Genomic DNA, 14678 nt, shown 5'->3' with positions numbered 1-14678 from the left:
CAACTCCTATACTACTAAGTTTCTACCTTCATACATCCTATACATAAACTGACTTTCTACCTCTATACTCCTATATAACTGAGTTTCTACCTCTATACTCCTATATTCTGCGTTCCCGTTACCCCCGCAGCAAAGCCACCGGTGCTGGAGCCACGGCAGCGTTGCGTGCCCCAGCACTTTCCTGATCAGCAAATAAAGCGGGGTGGAGAAAAAGCAAGAAAAGACTTTGGGATCGTTAAGAGCACTATTAAGCATGACATAAACCAGAAAAATTAATGCAAATCATTCATCCCCCATGTTTATTTGACTCGGCAATAAAACCTAACAAGCTATAGAGAACTTTCACAAAGTGTTCCGAGCTCTTACTCCTACACCAGGGCACGAAGGAATAAATAATTACATTTAACTCTTCTTGTCACACAAGCGGAGTTGTCATCGGAGATCCAGCTGCTGGCATGGTGCACACATGGGATTAATTTTTGGGAGGGTGACAGCGGGGGGGTTTGGGGAGGTGGTGGCTGCTGAGGCTGGGATGTTCCCGGGAGCCTCTGCTGGGGTCTGCTGTGCTTTAGGCGTCTGTATCAACTGAAAGGATAAAAATAAGTCCCCAAAGTGGCCTTTAGGGATCTGCAAGGGGGATGTCGTTGCTCCTCAGTGGGAGTGAGGGATGGGCAAGTGGGGCCGGGGTGGGGGTGTCCCCAGGGAGGGGGTCACCGCAGGGAGACCCCTGAGAACCCCGAGCTGTGGGGGTGGGGGACCCCCATCCCTGCCTGCATTTGGGGGAGGAGGAGCCCAGCAGTGTCCCATGTGTGGGGAAGGGGACACCCCATCAGCACCCTGGCACACCATGTGGGGCTGTGGGGGGAATGGGGGACCCCACAAGCCCCCGACCCATGGGAAGGCAGCCCCCAGCCGCACCCCATATATGGGGAGGGGAACCCCATAACCCCCAGACCCCTGGGAAGGACCCCTGCCCTGCATAACAGGCAAGTGGGAGCCCCACAAACCGGGGGAAGGGAGAAGGGGGAAGGAGTCCACCCCACAGTGCCGTGGCCCCTTTAAAAGCGGCGCGGCCAGGCGGGGAGGCGTGGTGGAGGGGGCGTGGCCTCGCGTGACGTATTCCCTCCCCCCTCCTTTATCGCTCCCCCTCCCCTCCCCGCTCGGCGCCGTGACGTCGCGCCGCCGCTTCGCCCCGCCCTTGGCGCGGGCGCTCCGCAGCCGTCGCAGCCCCGCCCCCCCCCCCGGGCCGCGCCCCCCCCCGGCCCCGCCGGGCGCGATGCCGCGGGTCTACATCGGCCGCCTCAGCTACCAGGCGCGGGAGCGGGACGTGGAGCGGTTCTTCAAGGGCTACGGCAAGATCCTGGAGGTGGATCTCAAGAACGGGTGAGCGCGGCCCGGCCCCTCCTGTTCCCCGCCGGCGGAGCGCGGCCCGCCCCGGCCCCGGGCGGCGGCCGTGAGGGGCGGGCAGGCCGCAGGGGTCCCTTGGGGAGTAGGGGGGCGGCTGGGCCGCCCGGGCTCCCGCCGGGCAGCTGAGCCCCAGGGGGTCGGCAAGCCGCCGGGGTTCCTGTGGCGGGGAGGGGGGCAGGACGCCTGGGTCCCCATGGCAACGGGGGGGACATGACGCCTGGGCCTCCGAGGGGAAGGGGAGGCCGGATGGCGGGGTCCCGGGGGGCAGGACGCCTGGGCCTCTGTGGCAAGGGGGGGCCGGGCGGCTGAGTCCCTGTGGCGGCGGGGCGGGGGTTGGGGGGTGGGGAGCAGGACGCCTGGGTTCCCATGGCAACGGGACGGGGGACAGTGCACCTGGGCCTCTGTGGCACGGAGGGGCCGGATGGGGGGGTCCGGGGGGGGGGGGCGGGGGGGCAGGACGCCTGGGTTCTCATGGCAACGGGAAGGGGGACAGTGCACCTGGGCCTCTGTGGCAAGGAGGGGCCGGATGGGGGGGTCCGGGGGGGGCTGGGGGGCAGGACGCCTGGGTTCTCATGGCCGTTGGGGCGGGGGGGGTGGGGCAGGACGGCTGGGCCCCTGTCTCAGTTACTGAGGGGAGGGGGAAGGTCATCTGTGTCCTGCCCCCCTCTGTGGGGAGGGGGTGTCCCACAGGGCTTCCCCCAGGCCCCTCCACACCACAGGGTGAGCGCTTGGGGCTGAGCCAGGCATGCTCTGGGACACCAGCACCTGCTCCCCCCCCCCCCCAACAACAACAACAAAAAAAACCCCAAAAAAAACCCAAACAACCAAACCCAACAAACTCAACCCTCTGGGGGGGCTGAGGCCCTGCCTTGCAGCCCCCGTAGCAGCCGCAGAGGTTTGTTCTCAGCCCCCCAGGGTGGGAGGCGTGTGCTGGCATCAGCCGGGGGGGGGGGGGGGCTGAGCCCTTGCTGCACCTCGAGGGTTTGGTTCCTGCTTCACCAGGACTTGCCCAAGACATTCAAGTGTGGATTTTTCAAGAGAAAACAAATTCCTATTTTTGGTGGGTTTTTTTCCCCAACACTTGAAGCTTCACCAATGTTGGCGTCTTTACTTTTTACAAGAAACCCAGCTTGAAGTCTTGCTCAGGAAGGCTGAGTGGAATATGGATTTTATTATTATTAGCTAGGCAAGCCAACTATTAACTTCACTTTAGAAGTGGAGAAGAGGCATTTCTCATAAAAGTTAGTCCCTGAGCATAAAACCAAAAAAGGCTCGTTAAGTTTTAATGCTGGTTGTACTGGTAGGTGGACATATAACAGGTTTATAAGATGAATAAAATCCGTTACTAAAATAAACAACTGTGCACATGTCAGTGTTTTAATTAACACAGCTTCAGGTGGTATTGAAGGTTGCCTGTAACTGGAATATCAGTGTGCTCTGTTTTCCAACCCAACTGTGAACCCTTGAAAGTGCTTGGGGGGGGTGGGGTGTGCCTGTCAGTTTTCCAGTTGCTGCATAAGCCTCCAAATTAAACATTTCTGGCTTATGGACAGATGTGGCGGGGGAAAAAAAAAAACCCAGACAAACTTTTTTAGCAGATGTAGAACCGCCAAGTTACATGGCTGATGTGGCTAATGGACTTGTCACCTTGCCTTTATTGAAAAATACCTGCCAAGGACCAGCCCCGTCATCCCAGCTTGGCATTCAGGAGTTGTCTGCGGAGTGGTGGTGTGGACACAGGAGTTGACTTACAGGTGCACTTGTGCAGCCCAAACTTGTGGCATCTTAAGTGCAAACAGTAACAGGTATAGAGGGGAGGAGGGCACAGTCTGCCTGGATCTAATATCCAGGCGCTCTGTATGCAGTTTATTCCAGAGCTAGAGTCCTTTTTGGAACTTCACTTGGGGGAGACAGAGTTCAAAAGTTGCCAATAAAGGAAGGAATACAGGAAGCCTAATGTTAACTGAGTTATCATCCACCTTGCTGTTTGCTGCTTCTGTGGCAGATGGCTTCAGCAGTGGCTTCAGTCCGTATTTCTAGGATTAACTCAACAATTTTGTCCCTTTTTTAGTTTTATATTCTGCAGTTCTTTCAACAGCTGTTGGTTTGTAGTTAAATTAGGGTTGGACAAAAACTGACTTGAGCTCTCAGGTTTTGTGTGTCGCTACTTGGGATAGCCTCGCACTGTTCTTTCTTCAGGGTACTGTGGCGTGCTTTGTTTGCTCTCTGATCCTTTCTCCACGGCTTATTTTTAGTAGTGCTTAGCAAACGATTAAAAATTACTGTACGGTGTTTGACTTGAGACATTCTTTCAGTTCCTTCTGGAAATTTGTGAGCTATCTTTGGTGCTCAGCCGGCAGGAGATTAGTGGTTCGGTATTTTAGCAGTTAAACTGAAATGCCTGAGCAGGAGGATGAAACTGCAATGTGATACAGTGGAGTCCTAAAAGCTTAGCTGGGTCTTGCTTGCCACTAATTGTAATTTAAGCTTGCAATTGGAAGGCTTAAAGTAATGCTGCAATTCCTAATTGTATGCTCATAGTTTTCATATTCTTTTTTCCTACTCAGAACTGCACTGACAACCGGAGCTCTGTGTGGCAGTGGTTTATGTACTAAGCGACCAGAAATTTGGACTTTTCAGCCTGCTTTTTACCTTCTAAAAAAATGCTGAAAGCTAGCTGTAGTAGCTCTAAGATCTGAAAGCTTTCATGGATGGGGACAACAATCTGCAATCTCGCTAGGTTAAAAAATAGTTCTACCTGTGTGCTTGTCTGCCCTGTGTCACCCTGAGCAGCTTTTGAGAATTTGCAGCTTCATCCTTATAAAATACCTGCAAGACAGAGGGATGTAACTTCTCCAGTGGATTGAGGAAGACAGATCAAAACTAAAAGCTTTGGACTTAAGTTCTTCCATCTAGCTAGGCTCAAAGTCTGTATTTGCCCAAGGAGAAGTAATTTGATTTCCTTGTACTCTCCCCACCAAAATATTTAGTGCTGATTAACTTCAATTAGAGTAATTGGTATTAAACAAAATCAAATTGGTGTCACAACATCATGATACTCAGTACACCTAGATGACAGTAAGGTGACCTATTAATTAATGCCAGTGGATTTTTTTCCCCTTTTGCTAATATTGGGGTGAATAAGGTGAGATTCTAATTTCTTTTTGATTTAAGGTGTCCAGTCATGCTGGAAGAGCAGAGATTCTCAGCAATGTTTGTCATTAGTGCAGAAACTTAGAAGAATCACTACCAAATCTTACATTTAAGTAGTTTAAATCTTGAAATTCAAGTATTTTTTGAGGTTGTAACTTCAGTGACTCATTAAATGAGTGTTTTGTTTCAAGCGGTCTGAAGATGCTTTTCTTTACTAACGCCTTGCTCCTGGCTGTAGCCGCCTCCAAGCAGGACTGGCAGGCAGAGTGCTGCCCGTGCCTCTGCTGTTCCCCTTCCTGGCTACAGCACGGGCGAGCGTATGGCTCCAGCAAGCAGCCCGAGTGGACTGCGAGCCACCTACAAGTTAACTTTCAGGAGTGTTTTTTAGGGTTGGACGCATTGCATTCTTTATTCCAAATAAAACCGGAGCCAGGAATCGCTTTTTTCATGGGCTTCCTCCTCTGCTGCTGCTCATGTTGATGCCTGCTTGCCCTGACCTCGCTCATCCAGAGATGCAGGAGGAATGGTGGAGGTGCAATGTGCTCATTTTGGGAGCATCTGTCCATATGAAGCAATTGTGTAATATAAAATTCAGAAAGTGGTGAGGCACTGGAAGAAGTTGCCCAGAGCAGCTGTGGGTGCACCATCCCTGGTAGTGTCCAAGGCCAGGTTGGACAGGGCTTGGAGCAACCTGGGCTAGCAGGAGGTGTCCCTGCCCAGGGCAGGGAGTTGGAACTGAATGGTCTTTAAGGCCCCTTGCAACCCAAACCGTTCTGTGATTCTGTTCTTAGAAAGCTGCCAAACCATCAGCTTGATTTGCTGAGAGAAGAGCATGGTGAGAGTTGGGCATGTCTCTCTTTGCTGGGAACCTGCAAAGCAGTGGCTGAACTGGCACTGCAGCCACAGGTCAAGCTCAGGCAGGTTGCCACTCATCTAAACTTTATGGATTTCTTGTGCTGCAAAGGGTAGGGACAGCAGCTTTGAGGTCCTTCTCGGCCCATGGGACTCGTGCTCTTGGACTCCACCGCATCTCCAGCACCAGCCGTTCGTCAATAGTGGGAAAAAATTGTCACCTGGGGAATACTATAGAGGTGGGCTTGTGGGCTTTGTGCTGGTCCTGGTGGGCTGGCGTAGAGAAGAGAGTGTGGAACCAGCAGGCTTTGAAAGCAGTGCAGTGGAGGAGCAGCTGAAAGGAGAAAGATGAGGGTCTGCCTTTTATTTCAGGTATTAAGCAATTTCAGAAAATGACGTTTTTCCTTTCCTTTCAGATTTAAAAACCAAAAAATCCCACCTTTTAGGATGTTTGGTCTACTGGAATTGCTTGGGATGAGGACAGACTCCTGTAGTTTTTTCCTTTTTTGGTACATGAACAGAAAATGGCATAGCTTCATGTTAGCTGAAGTAAATTGCATTGACATTTTTAGTAAGTAGTTTTATGCCACGTATGAAATAGTAATAGTAGGCATTTAAGAGAAGATTTACTTGCACTGCTGTCATATAACAGCAGGTTCAGATTGCTGTAGTTAAGGCTGTGTCAGCAGTTGTGGCTTTCTGTGGTGTAAAATTGTGCTTCTGAAGGTTCTTGATTCGTGTTTTTAGATCACACTGCAATATTATACATATTTAACAGGTGGATCAGTATTACTTTCATTTGTGAGTGGTGTGGACTATGGTTTCTAATGTTCTCTAAATGCAAGGAATCTCAAGGTTTGTATGAGCTTGCTTGTTTGTCTTACAAGAAGAAATTTCTAATTTCTTTTTTTAACTTTTGCTTTTTCTTTTTCCATCAGAGTAATGTCTTATTCTAGAGCTACTTGCATTCTGTGTGTTCCCAGATGAAAAAGAAGAACAGCACAGGGTCAATGATAAGCCTTCCCTTTTGGAATGAGCAAAGAGAAGAAAAAATGTTAATGCTTTCCATCACCATTTGGCCAGATAATGTCCAGTTGATGTAGGACCATCTTGGGAGCAGATTCCCATGGGAGGCCAGGTGGAGGAGCTGGTGTTGGACCGCGAGTGCTGGAAGTGCTGCCTTTTGTCTTATGTGTGGTCCAGGTGTCTGAGTGCCTCCCCAAGCAACTTCTGGGTGCACTTCTGGGAAGAACAAATTCAGTGCTGTGCTCTGATTGAATTCAGATATTCCTGTGTTATTCTAGCCTCAAATGTCTGTGCATTTATTGTCTCGAAAGTGCTGGTGCTTACCAGCAGGCACTTCACTGTGTAAGTAATTGCTACTAAGGCGAGATCTCGTTTAAACGTTGGCGCTCACTTGCTCTATTTTTGGAACTAAAGGGAGGAAAGTTGCAATTTGAATGGTTTTATAATGGTTTCAGTTGTTATAAATCAATGACGCTTGTTTCTTCCATGAAACTAAGGCACTTGCATGTGAAAGCAGCCACCTTGTTTGTGGTGTTTGGAGTCATTTTTCAGTGTTTCTTTATTACGGGTACCATTATGCAGCAAAACTGTAGCTGCTGGTAGTGCCATGGTTGGGGGAGGTAGTGAGAAAGCTTAAAAACAAAGTGACTTAAAAGAGGAAGAGGCCAGTGTTTTTGTATCAGGGGGTTGTTTTTCTGGATTACTTAAAACACCAGCAGTCACAAAAATTTTGCCCTGTGGCTTGCTAAGACCTGAGCTCAGGATTACATGTTTTCCTACAGCAGCCAGAGAAGTTGCAGCCAAAAGAGATTCTCAGTTGCACAAAGGGCTGCAGCATCCTCAGCTGTTGCTTGGGCGAATTTGGAGCCTGGATCCGGTCTTGGCAGGTAACTGAAGGAGAAGTGATTTCAACTGCAGGTAGTCTCTGAACTCTGGTAGACAGCACTCTGATGTTTTTTGTTCTCTTCCCCTGACCCGTTGGGATAACGGGTGTCCACACAATGTTAGTTTTTAAATAGGTGTTTAACTCTTGTCTGGTTAGAAATTGCAGGCTTGAGTTTTGCTTCAGTGCTGCTGTGCATTTGCTCTGCAACTGTAAGCAAGTCACCAGCTTGTCCCTGAGCACCAGCTGTAAGAAATTATTTTAAAACCCTGTGCTTGGCCTTTTGGGATCTCTAGCTGACAGGGATTAGGCACTTGCAGCAGCTTGACGTTGGCACTGATGCCTGTGGCACCTCTGATGATAAACTGAAAACACTGGCTTTTACCTTTTCAGGCTAGCAGTGGTCTGTAAGTTTTGTCTCTGGATTGTGTTTGGTTTTGGTAGTGAGAAACCAATGCCGAAATATTTCATTTCAACATTCAAATGAACATTTTATTTTTATTTTTTTTCAATTTGTATCCTTCTTGCACTTGATCTGCTTAGGACTAACAAGTCTTGAGCAAGGCTAGTGCAGCAGATGTTTTCAAACACAAAACTTCGTTCTTCTCTGGACCTGCACCCTGTGCTGCCCTTGCAAGCCCTCTTGGCTGCAGGTGGATTCCTCTTTTGCCCAGGGAACTTGTTCCTCGTTACTGTTGCTGGATTTGAGTCCCTTGACAAGGTTTGGACTTGCCATGCTCTCTGAGATGCTAGGATATTGGAAATACAGTGGGCAGAAAACACTTTCTCAGCAGTACATGGGAAGCTGCGGGTATTTCAGCAGGTGGAAGATCTGTCCTGTTACATGAGCACACGGCTTTTCTTACCCAGACCATCAGTACTGTCCATAGTCAAGAGTAGAATTAGTCTGGTTAAAACAAAATCCCTTTTCCTGACCTGCCTTTGTATTTTCTGTCTTGTTGGACCTTTCAGGCAGCATATACAGACCACTTGTGTTTGCAGAGATGAACACATATTGCCATTTGAAGAGTAGGAATTAAGATCACTTCCTGATAGGACCAGGAATGAACCCGGGGCTTTTAAAAACTCAGGATAAATCCTGATCTGTGGAACATATATACTGCACTGTCTGTCAAATGCCAGTTCAGCCTCACTGCCGTTGAGCAAATTTATGGAATTATTTATTGAATATGGTGCAGCACAGCACGATATTTAGTGGGCTTGTGGCAGGGGTAGTGCTCATGGCCTTGAACCCTTAGGTGGCCTTCAGGAGGCTGCCGCCGATGTTGGTCTGAGGGACCGTGCAGCACGCTCTTCGGGCTCCGCAGAAATCTGTGCAACGCGAGTTGTCTTTGAGCGCAGATACCTCCGGTTCAGTTCTGAGTGATTCTTTTTCTCTCCATCTCTTTAGGTACGGCTTTGTTGAGTTTGATGATCTGCGAGATGCAGATGATGCTGTTTATGAGCTAAATGGTAAAGATCTTTGTGGGGAGAGAGTGATCGTTGAGCATGCCAGAGGCCCACGTCGTGACAGCAGTTACGGTTCTGGACGCAGTAAGCACTAACATGCATTTGTATCTGTGACTTATTTTAAATAAAATATTTTTTGCTCATTTTTTTTAAAGAGTAATATAAAAAGAAAATTATATGAAGTTGTGAATAGTGTTGTGTAACTGTAAATGTAACTGTTGATCTGAATATTTAACGTGTTTGTTGTATTAAACTATTTTAACTGATAAATTAATAAACACAATTTCTTGTACCATTTTTATTTTATCATTTTGTTTAACTATTTGAATGGTTTATTTGCACTGTGATGTTTAACATAGATTTAACAAAGACCTCAATGTTTTAATTAAAAGAGTCCTTTGAGGCTAAGATGACTGCCTGTTCCATTTGCTGACCCTGGGTTACCTTTCCATGAGTGGCTCTTTGACCTTTGTGGCCCTTGGCTGACCAAAAAAAAAGGAAGCCATGTGACGACCGCAACCTTTTCCCATTAGACCTGGGTGGTGAGGATCCCAAGGGTTAGAGACAGATGAGATTAATCTGAAATAGGTGCCTGAAAAGCTTTATTCATGTCAGATATTCAGAAAGCCTTTAAGCAACGTAAGTAACATTAGTAAACTGGCTTAATTTGGTTTCTTCTTTCAAACTGTTTTTAAAATAACTTTAAATTTAATTGCATGTTAATCATAGCGTAATCATAATTATGTGCATTGTTTTAATTCTGTGCCTGTAGTAAAATTTTTTTAATGCTTTGGATCTTTGTAACATTTCATACAAGGGGGGTTGAATTTAGACCAGTGGGTGGGTGAATTTTTAATGTGTTTGCGAACATACGGGGCAGAAGAGTTTTCGTCCGGGACGTAGAGCGAGTGCTCCATTTCCCTAGTTGAAGTACTGCTGTCTGCTTGTCACCTCCTAAAGGTGGATATGGTTATAGAAGAAGCGGAAGAGATAAGTACGGTCCTCCTACCCGTACAGAATACAGATTGATTGTGGAAAATTTGTCAAGCCGCTGCAGCTGGCAAGATCTTAAGGTATGGGGCCCCTTTCTTTACCCTCTCTCTATTAAAGAGCACAAAGGGTAAAAAAGTTAGCTTCCGTTTCAAGAAGGAAAACTGGTGTGCACCCATGTTCTTTACTCCTACTTATTAGTAAGTCTGTGTGCTCGTGTGCATACAAGTAGATTTTGGAAGTAATACACACTTAAATCAATATAGAAATGTATTTGCATATGTGAAATCATTAATGTGACGCTGGGTGTTGCACCTGCAGGCTTGGTGTCACTGGGCTGTAGGAGGTTAACTTTTTTCCTTAACACAAACCAGCATCACGTACAGATGTGTTTTATCTTATCTTTAAGCCCTGTCAAAACACGCTTTAATCATGCCAGTGGTAGGATTCACGAGAGATTGAGGAGTTCGCCCTTGTCACTTTGGATTTTACTCATCAACTTGTAAGGTGCTAGAGCTATTTGGAAACGATAGCATCATTCTTACACAGTCTCTGTTAAGAATTTCCACACCACGTAAAGCTGTTTTAAAGAGAGTTTCAGGGAAAGGACGCTCCCAGAATGAGCAATCATACAAAACCTCTGCCAAAAGCTGGTGCTTTCCTAAGTCCGAAGGAGTGAAAGGTGATTCTCAGCAGCAGAGGTGCTGGGTAATGCTGTGTACCCACAGCACCTCTGAGTACGCTGGAGGTGGAGTGTTGGCTCGTGGTTGTCTGTGTCATGGATGGAGGAGGCAGGACAGGGAGCAGAATTTCAACAGTAGGTGCAGAAAGATAGTGTTTTCTTGTCAAACTTAGCAGCAATGGTTAAAAACATTTGTTCTTACAGGAACGCATTCTTTTATGGTTCTCTTTTAAGGATGTGTAAAATTTGTTCTAAACAAACTTTGACGTAGTAGAAACTGGTCTGTAATTGAATATGTAACACTAGTTCAGGTACGTACCGAGATTCTTCAAATGTCTTTTGTTGTTAACGCTTCACAGCATCAGTAGCTTGTCTTTGCTTCTGGTATTAAAAATTGTAAGTAGAGCATGGCATGATTAATCCTCTACTGGATGCATTGCTTCTTTTGAATAGCTTTCATTTCAGTGTACTTAAGGTGGGAGTAGCTGGGTTGAAAACAGACTGAACTGGGGTTCTGTGCCCCATTTCCATTGCAGCCCACGTCTGCAGTGGCTGAAAGATGACCCTGTCTGGTGGCTTGCTCGGAGCAGGGCAGGACGGCCCTCCCTGATAAACAGGCATTTAGTAATCGAAACAGAGAAGCCAGGGAGCATGAAGTGGGGAAAATGAATTGAGCTTTTACTTGTGTGGGGGTTTCTTCCTGCAGAATGAGAGGTGTTACCTAGGTGGAGGACAAAGGGAAGGAAGTCTGCTTGTCTGTAGTCTTCTTGCCTCTTCATATTCAACCTTTAAATTTGTCATCTTTCCCAAGTTACCTTTGAAAACATGATTTAGAGAGCGATAATTTTCTTTCTTTAATCACTTTCGTAATTTGAAACTTAACGTTAGTCCAGAGCATATTCCATATTGGACTCAAGATGAGAGACCTTAAATTACCATTTGGCTCAGAACTACCAACACTGCTTTGGTTCTAATCACACAAACTGTGAAATCATAGCGTGTTATTTGGCTTGCTCAGAAACCTTGCCGTTAGCACTGCGAATGCTCTTTGGTTAAAACCCTTGCTGACATCCATGTGAGTAGAAGAGGCTAAGTGAGCGTTGTTGCAGAAATGAACAGAGTCAGCCTGGAAGCCTGGCTCTGGATTCGAGGGAATGGTTATTCTGTCCTCTTCCTCTAGGATTATATGCGTCAGGCAGGGGAAGTGACATATGCAGATGCACACAAAGGAAGGAAAAATGAAGGTGTGATTGAGTTCAAATCCTATTCTGACATGAAAAGAGCCCTTGAAAAGCTGGACGGGACAGAAGTAAATGGCAGAAAGATTAGATTAGTGGAAGACAGACCTGGATCGAGACGGCGCCGCTCTTACTCCAGAAGCCGAAGCCATTCGAGGTATGTCTCTTTATAACGTAGCTCAGGCCGAGTCTAGCTGCAATTACATGAATATACAGCAGGTTCCAAAACACCCTGGAAGCGTTCAGAGTTCTCAGTACATCTAGTTCTTGAGAATGAATTGGTTACCTGCAAGTAACCAAGGGGAATGAGGCCTCTGTTCAGAGGTATCTTCCTTGGTGAACGTGTGTAGCTGCTAGCTAAACACCTGGCAGCGTGCTGCCATTCTTCCCCAGCTACACCAAGTCCGTAGTCCTTGCTGTCTTGCAGGAGAAGGCTGCGTGGCAGGTGGAGCTGCGCATGCAGAATGAAACAGAAGGTGCCTTTGACACTTCAGCTCTGAACACTGTGTTCTGCTGTAAGCACCAGGACTAACAGTTCTTTCTCAGCTTGGAAACCCCCACCCATTCCCTGTTTCTTAGAGATTTGCTGCTTTTATTCTATGATCAAGAGAACTGCTTCAACACACAACACCATGTATTTTCCCCTTTCCGTTCTGGGGTAGAACGTGTTGCAAGAAAACTCAGGCAAGCTTCTACTGTCCATAGAACAGCTTGCTTATGAAATCAAAGCTTTATCCTCGTGTCTCACTGTATTCACTCTGCCTTGACTGGGAAAGTGATTCTCACTTCCTTATTTTAAATAAGGTTGCATATTTTCTTTGGGGTAGCCACCCTGCTCTCTTCCAGACATGGCAGCAGGGGTTGAGCAGTGGGGAGAAGGTTACTCTTAATTTAAGCCTGTAACTATCGGGTAACGTCTCACCATTCAGCTGCTTGAAAGGTGCCTTAATGCTGCGGGTTTTGCCCACAGGGAACTGGGGATCACAAGCTCTCCATGGACATGTGCTAATGTTAAGCTGATTGATTTTTTTGTTCCAGGTCTCGCTCTCGAAGCAGACATTCTCATAAAAGCAGGAGCCGCAGCGCCAGTAGTAGTCGCTCCAAGAGTAGATCAAGATCCAGGTATGTCTTTGTGTTGGAAGAAATGGGGGCTACCCACTTAAATGGGAAGAATCATCCTAAACTTGCAGCAGGAGCACTGTTTGTTTTTCTTTTCCCTACCTATTATGCACGCCACTTGAAGTGCTAATCAAATCCAAGCCGCGCTGAAGTGGAGCTGTCTGTTGTCTTTGCGCTTCCAGGTCTGTGTCCCGTTCCAGAAGCAAGAGCCGTAGTCGAAGCAAGAGCCATAGCAGAAGCCAAAAAGAGAAAAGCAGGACTCCAAGTAAAGAGGATAAAAGTAGGAGCCGCAGCAGGAGTGCAGAGAAATCCCGAAACAAGAGTAAAGATAAATCTGAGGGCGCTCTCCATAACAGTGATGAAAAAGCAAAGAGCAGGAGCCACAGCAAGGAAAAGAGTAGGAGCAGGAGTGGGAGTAAGGACAGGGGAGACATGAGGGAGAGCATGAGGAGTAGGAGCAAGGAGAAGAGCAGAAGCAAAGACAGGGAGAAGAGCATTAGCAAGGCTAGAAGCAGGAGCAAGAGCAGGGATGAGAGCAGGAGCAGGAGCCACAGTAAGGATAAAAGGAAAAGTAGGAAGAGAAGCAGGGATGACAGCAGAAGTAGGAGCAGGAGCCACAGCAAGAGTGAGAAAAGCAAGAGGCGCAGCAAGCGAGACAGCAAACCAAGTAGCAAGAAGAAAAGGAAGGACAGCCACGAGCGGTCCAGGTCAGCCTCCAAAGACAAGGAGCATCTAAAATCAGATTCTGACAAAAAGGAGGCAAAAGGTGAGGGTGAGGATGCAGCTGCATGTCGGGTGTCTCGCTCCAGGTCTAGGTCGATTTCCAAGTCAAAACCAAATGTCAAATCAGATTCTCGTTCCAGGTCTAAATCCGTTTCAAAGCCTAGGTCCCGGTCCAAGTCTAGATCTAGGTCTGCCTCTAGGTCACACTCCCAGTCGCGGTCAAGGTCTCGCTCCAGATCCTAACCTTGCTGCAACTGCACTTGGAATGGTTGGAAAAGTCTTTTGTACATGTTTAGTAGTTGTAGCGCAAGTGATTGAAGTAGAAAACATGTCAATGCTGTATATTTTTAACAACCTGATGGTCTGTCTGTCATTATTAACTGCAGTGCTCCCTCCCTGCCATGCTCTCTGGTGCAAGGTTGTTCAGCTCATTTTCTATCCTATAGAAAGGTTCTCTTTAAATATAACTCTTCCTAGAGCACCAAAATTGCCCTGTTTTCCGGGAAGAGCCTTGCAGAGAACGAGCACTGCACCTTGGTGGGTTTATGAGATTTGCAGTGATGACTGATAGGGTAGGTATGATGGCTTCAACAGTCTTTGCCCTTGAATTGATGCCCTTTGATGTATGCCATTTAGTGGAAGTGCTAAGTCTTAAGTTTCATACTACTTCTGTTTCATATTTTTTGGACTTACAAAGTTGTGAATAGCACAGTCAAAAGGAAAAAAAATATAGGTACTTGCAGTAATCCATAGGGAAAAGAAGTATAGTTCCATATTCTGGTATTGTGACAATATCCTTGTTTTATATTAAATTTTTTTATTTTATTTTTCCCTGTCTTGCAAAGTACAGTGATTCCTGTTTCCATGAAATTTGAATAAAGACTATTTTTGCTTGATGACATTTGGTGGTGGTTACATGAAGTTGTGTCGTGATTGTCAGTGTTTGATATCCATTGGTGTAAACTAGAATTTGCAGAAGAGTTACTCACAGAGAATGGGATTTTGGTTTAGAAAGCCACTTTAATATTAAGTGCTGTCATGACACTTTAATACAGTCCAGTTAAAATAACTTGTTCCTCCAGAAACACATAGGTGTTGTTTGGAGCTTTAATGCTGCAGTAAGAAGAATACAGGA

The 14678-nt window shown here is 46.8% G+C and overlaps 1 protein-coding gene across 2 annotated transcripts; it reads left to right on the top strand.

Moving 5' to 3' along the window:
• The first annotated feature begins 1232 nt into the window (after positions 1–1232).
• SRSF4 (serine and arginine rich splicing factor 4) lies at positions 1233–14444 on the top strand. Of its 2 annotated transcripts, XM_040587637.1 has the most exons (6): positions 1233–1383; positions 8733–8875; positions 9752–9864; positions 11644–11858; positions 12740–12823; positions 13003–14444. In XM_040587637.1, the coding sequence occupies exons 1-6, from the start codon at positions 1277–1279 to the stop codon at positions 13784–13786; spliced, it is 1446 nt and encodes a 481-aa protein (XP_040443571.1). In that variant the 5' UTR covers positions 1233–1276; the 3' UTR covers positions 13787–14444. The 2 variants fall into 2 exon arrangements, with proteins under 2 accessions (XP_040443571.1, XP_040443572.1); XM_040587638.1 differs by lacking the exons at positions 1233–1383; positions 8733–8875 and adding an exon at positions 9231–9430.
• The last annotated feature ends 234 nt before the right edge of the window (positions 14445–14678 follow it).

The sequence above is a fragment of the Falco naumanni genome, chromosome 3, assembly GCF_017639655.2.
Source record: "Falco naumanni isolate bFalNau1 chromosome 3, bFalNau1.pat, whole genome shotgun sequence".
NCBI lineage: Eukaryota > Metazoa > Chordata > Aves > Falconiformes > Falconidae > Falco > Falco naumanni.
Note: the sequence above shows the minus strand (reverse complement) of the source record. Positions and strands in the feature narration are given on the sequence as shown.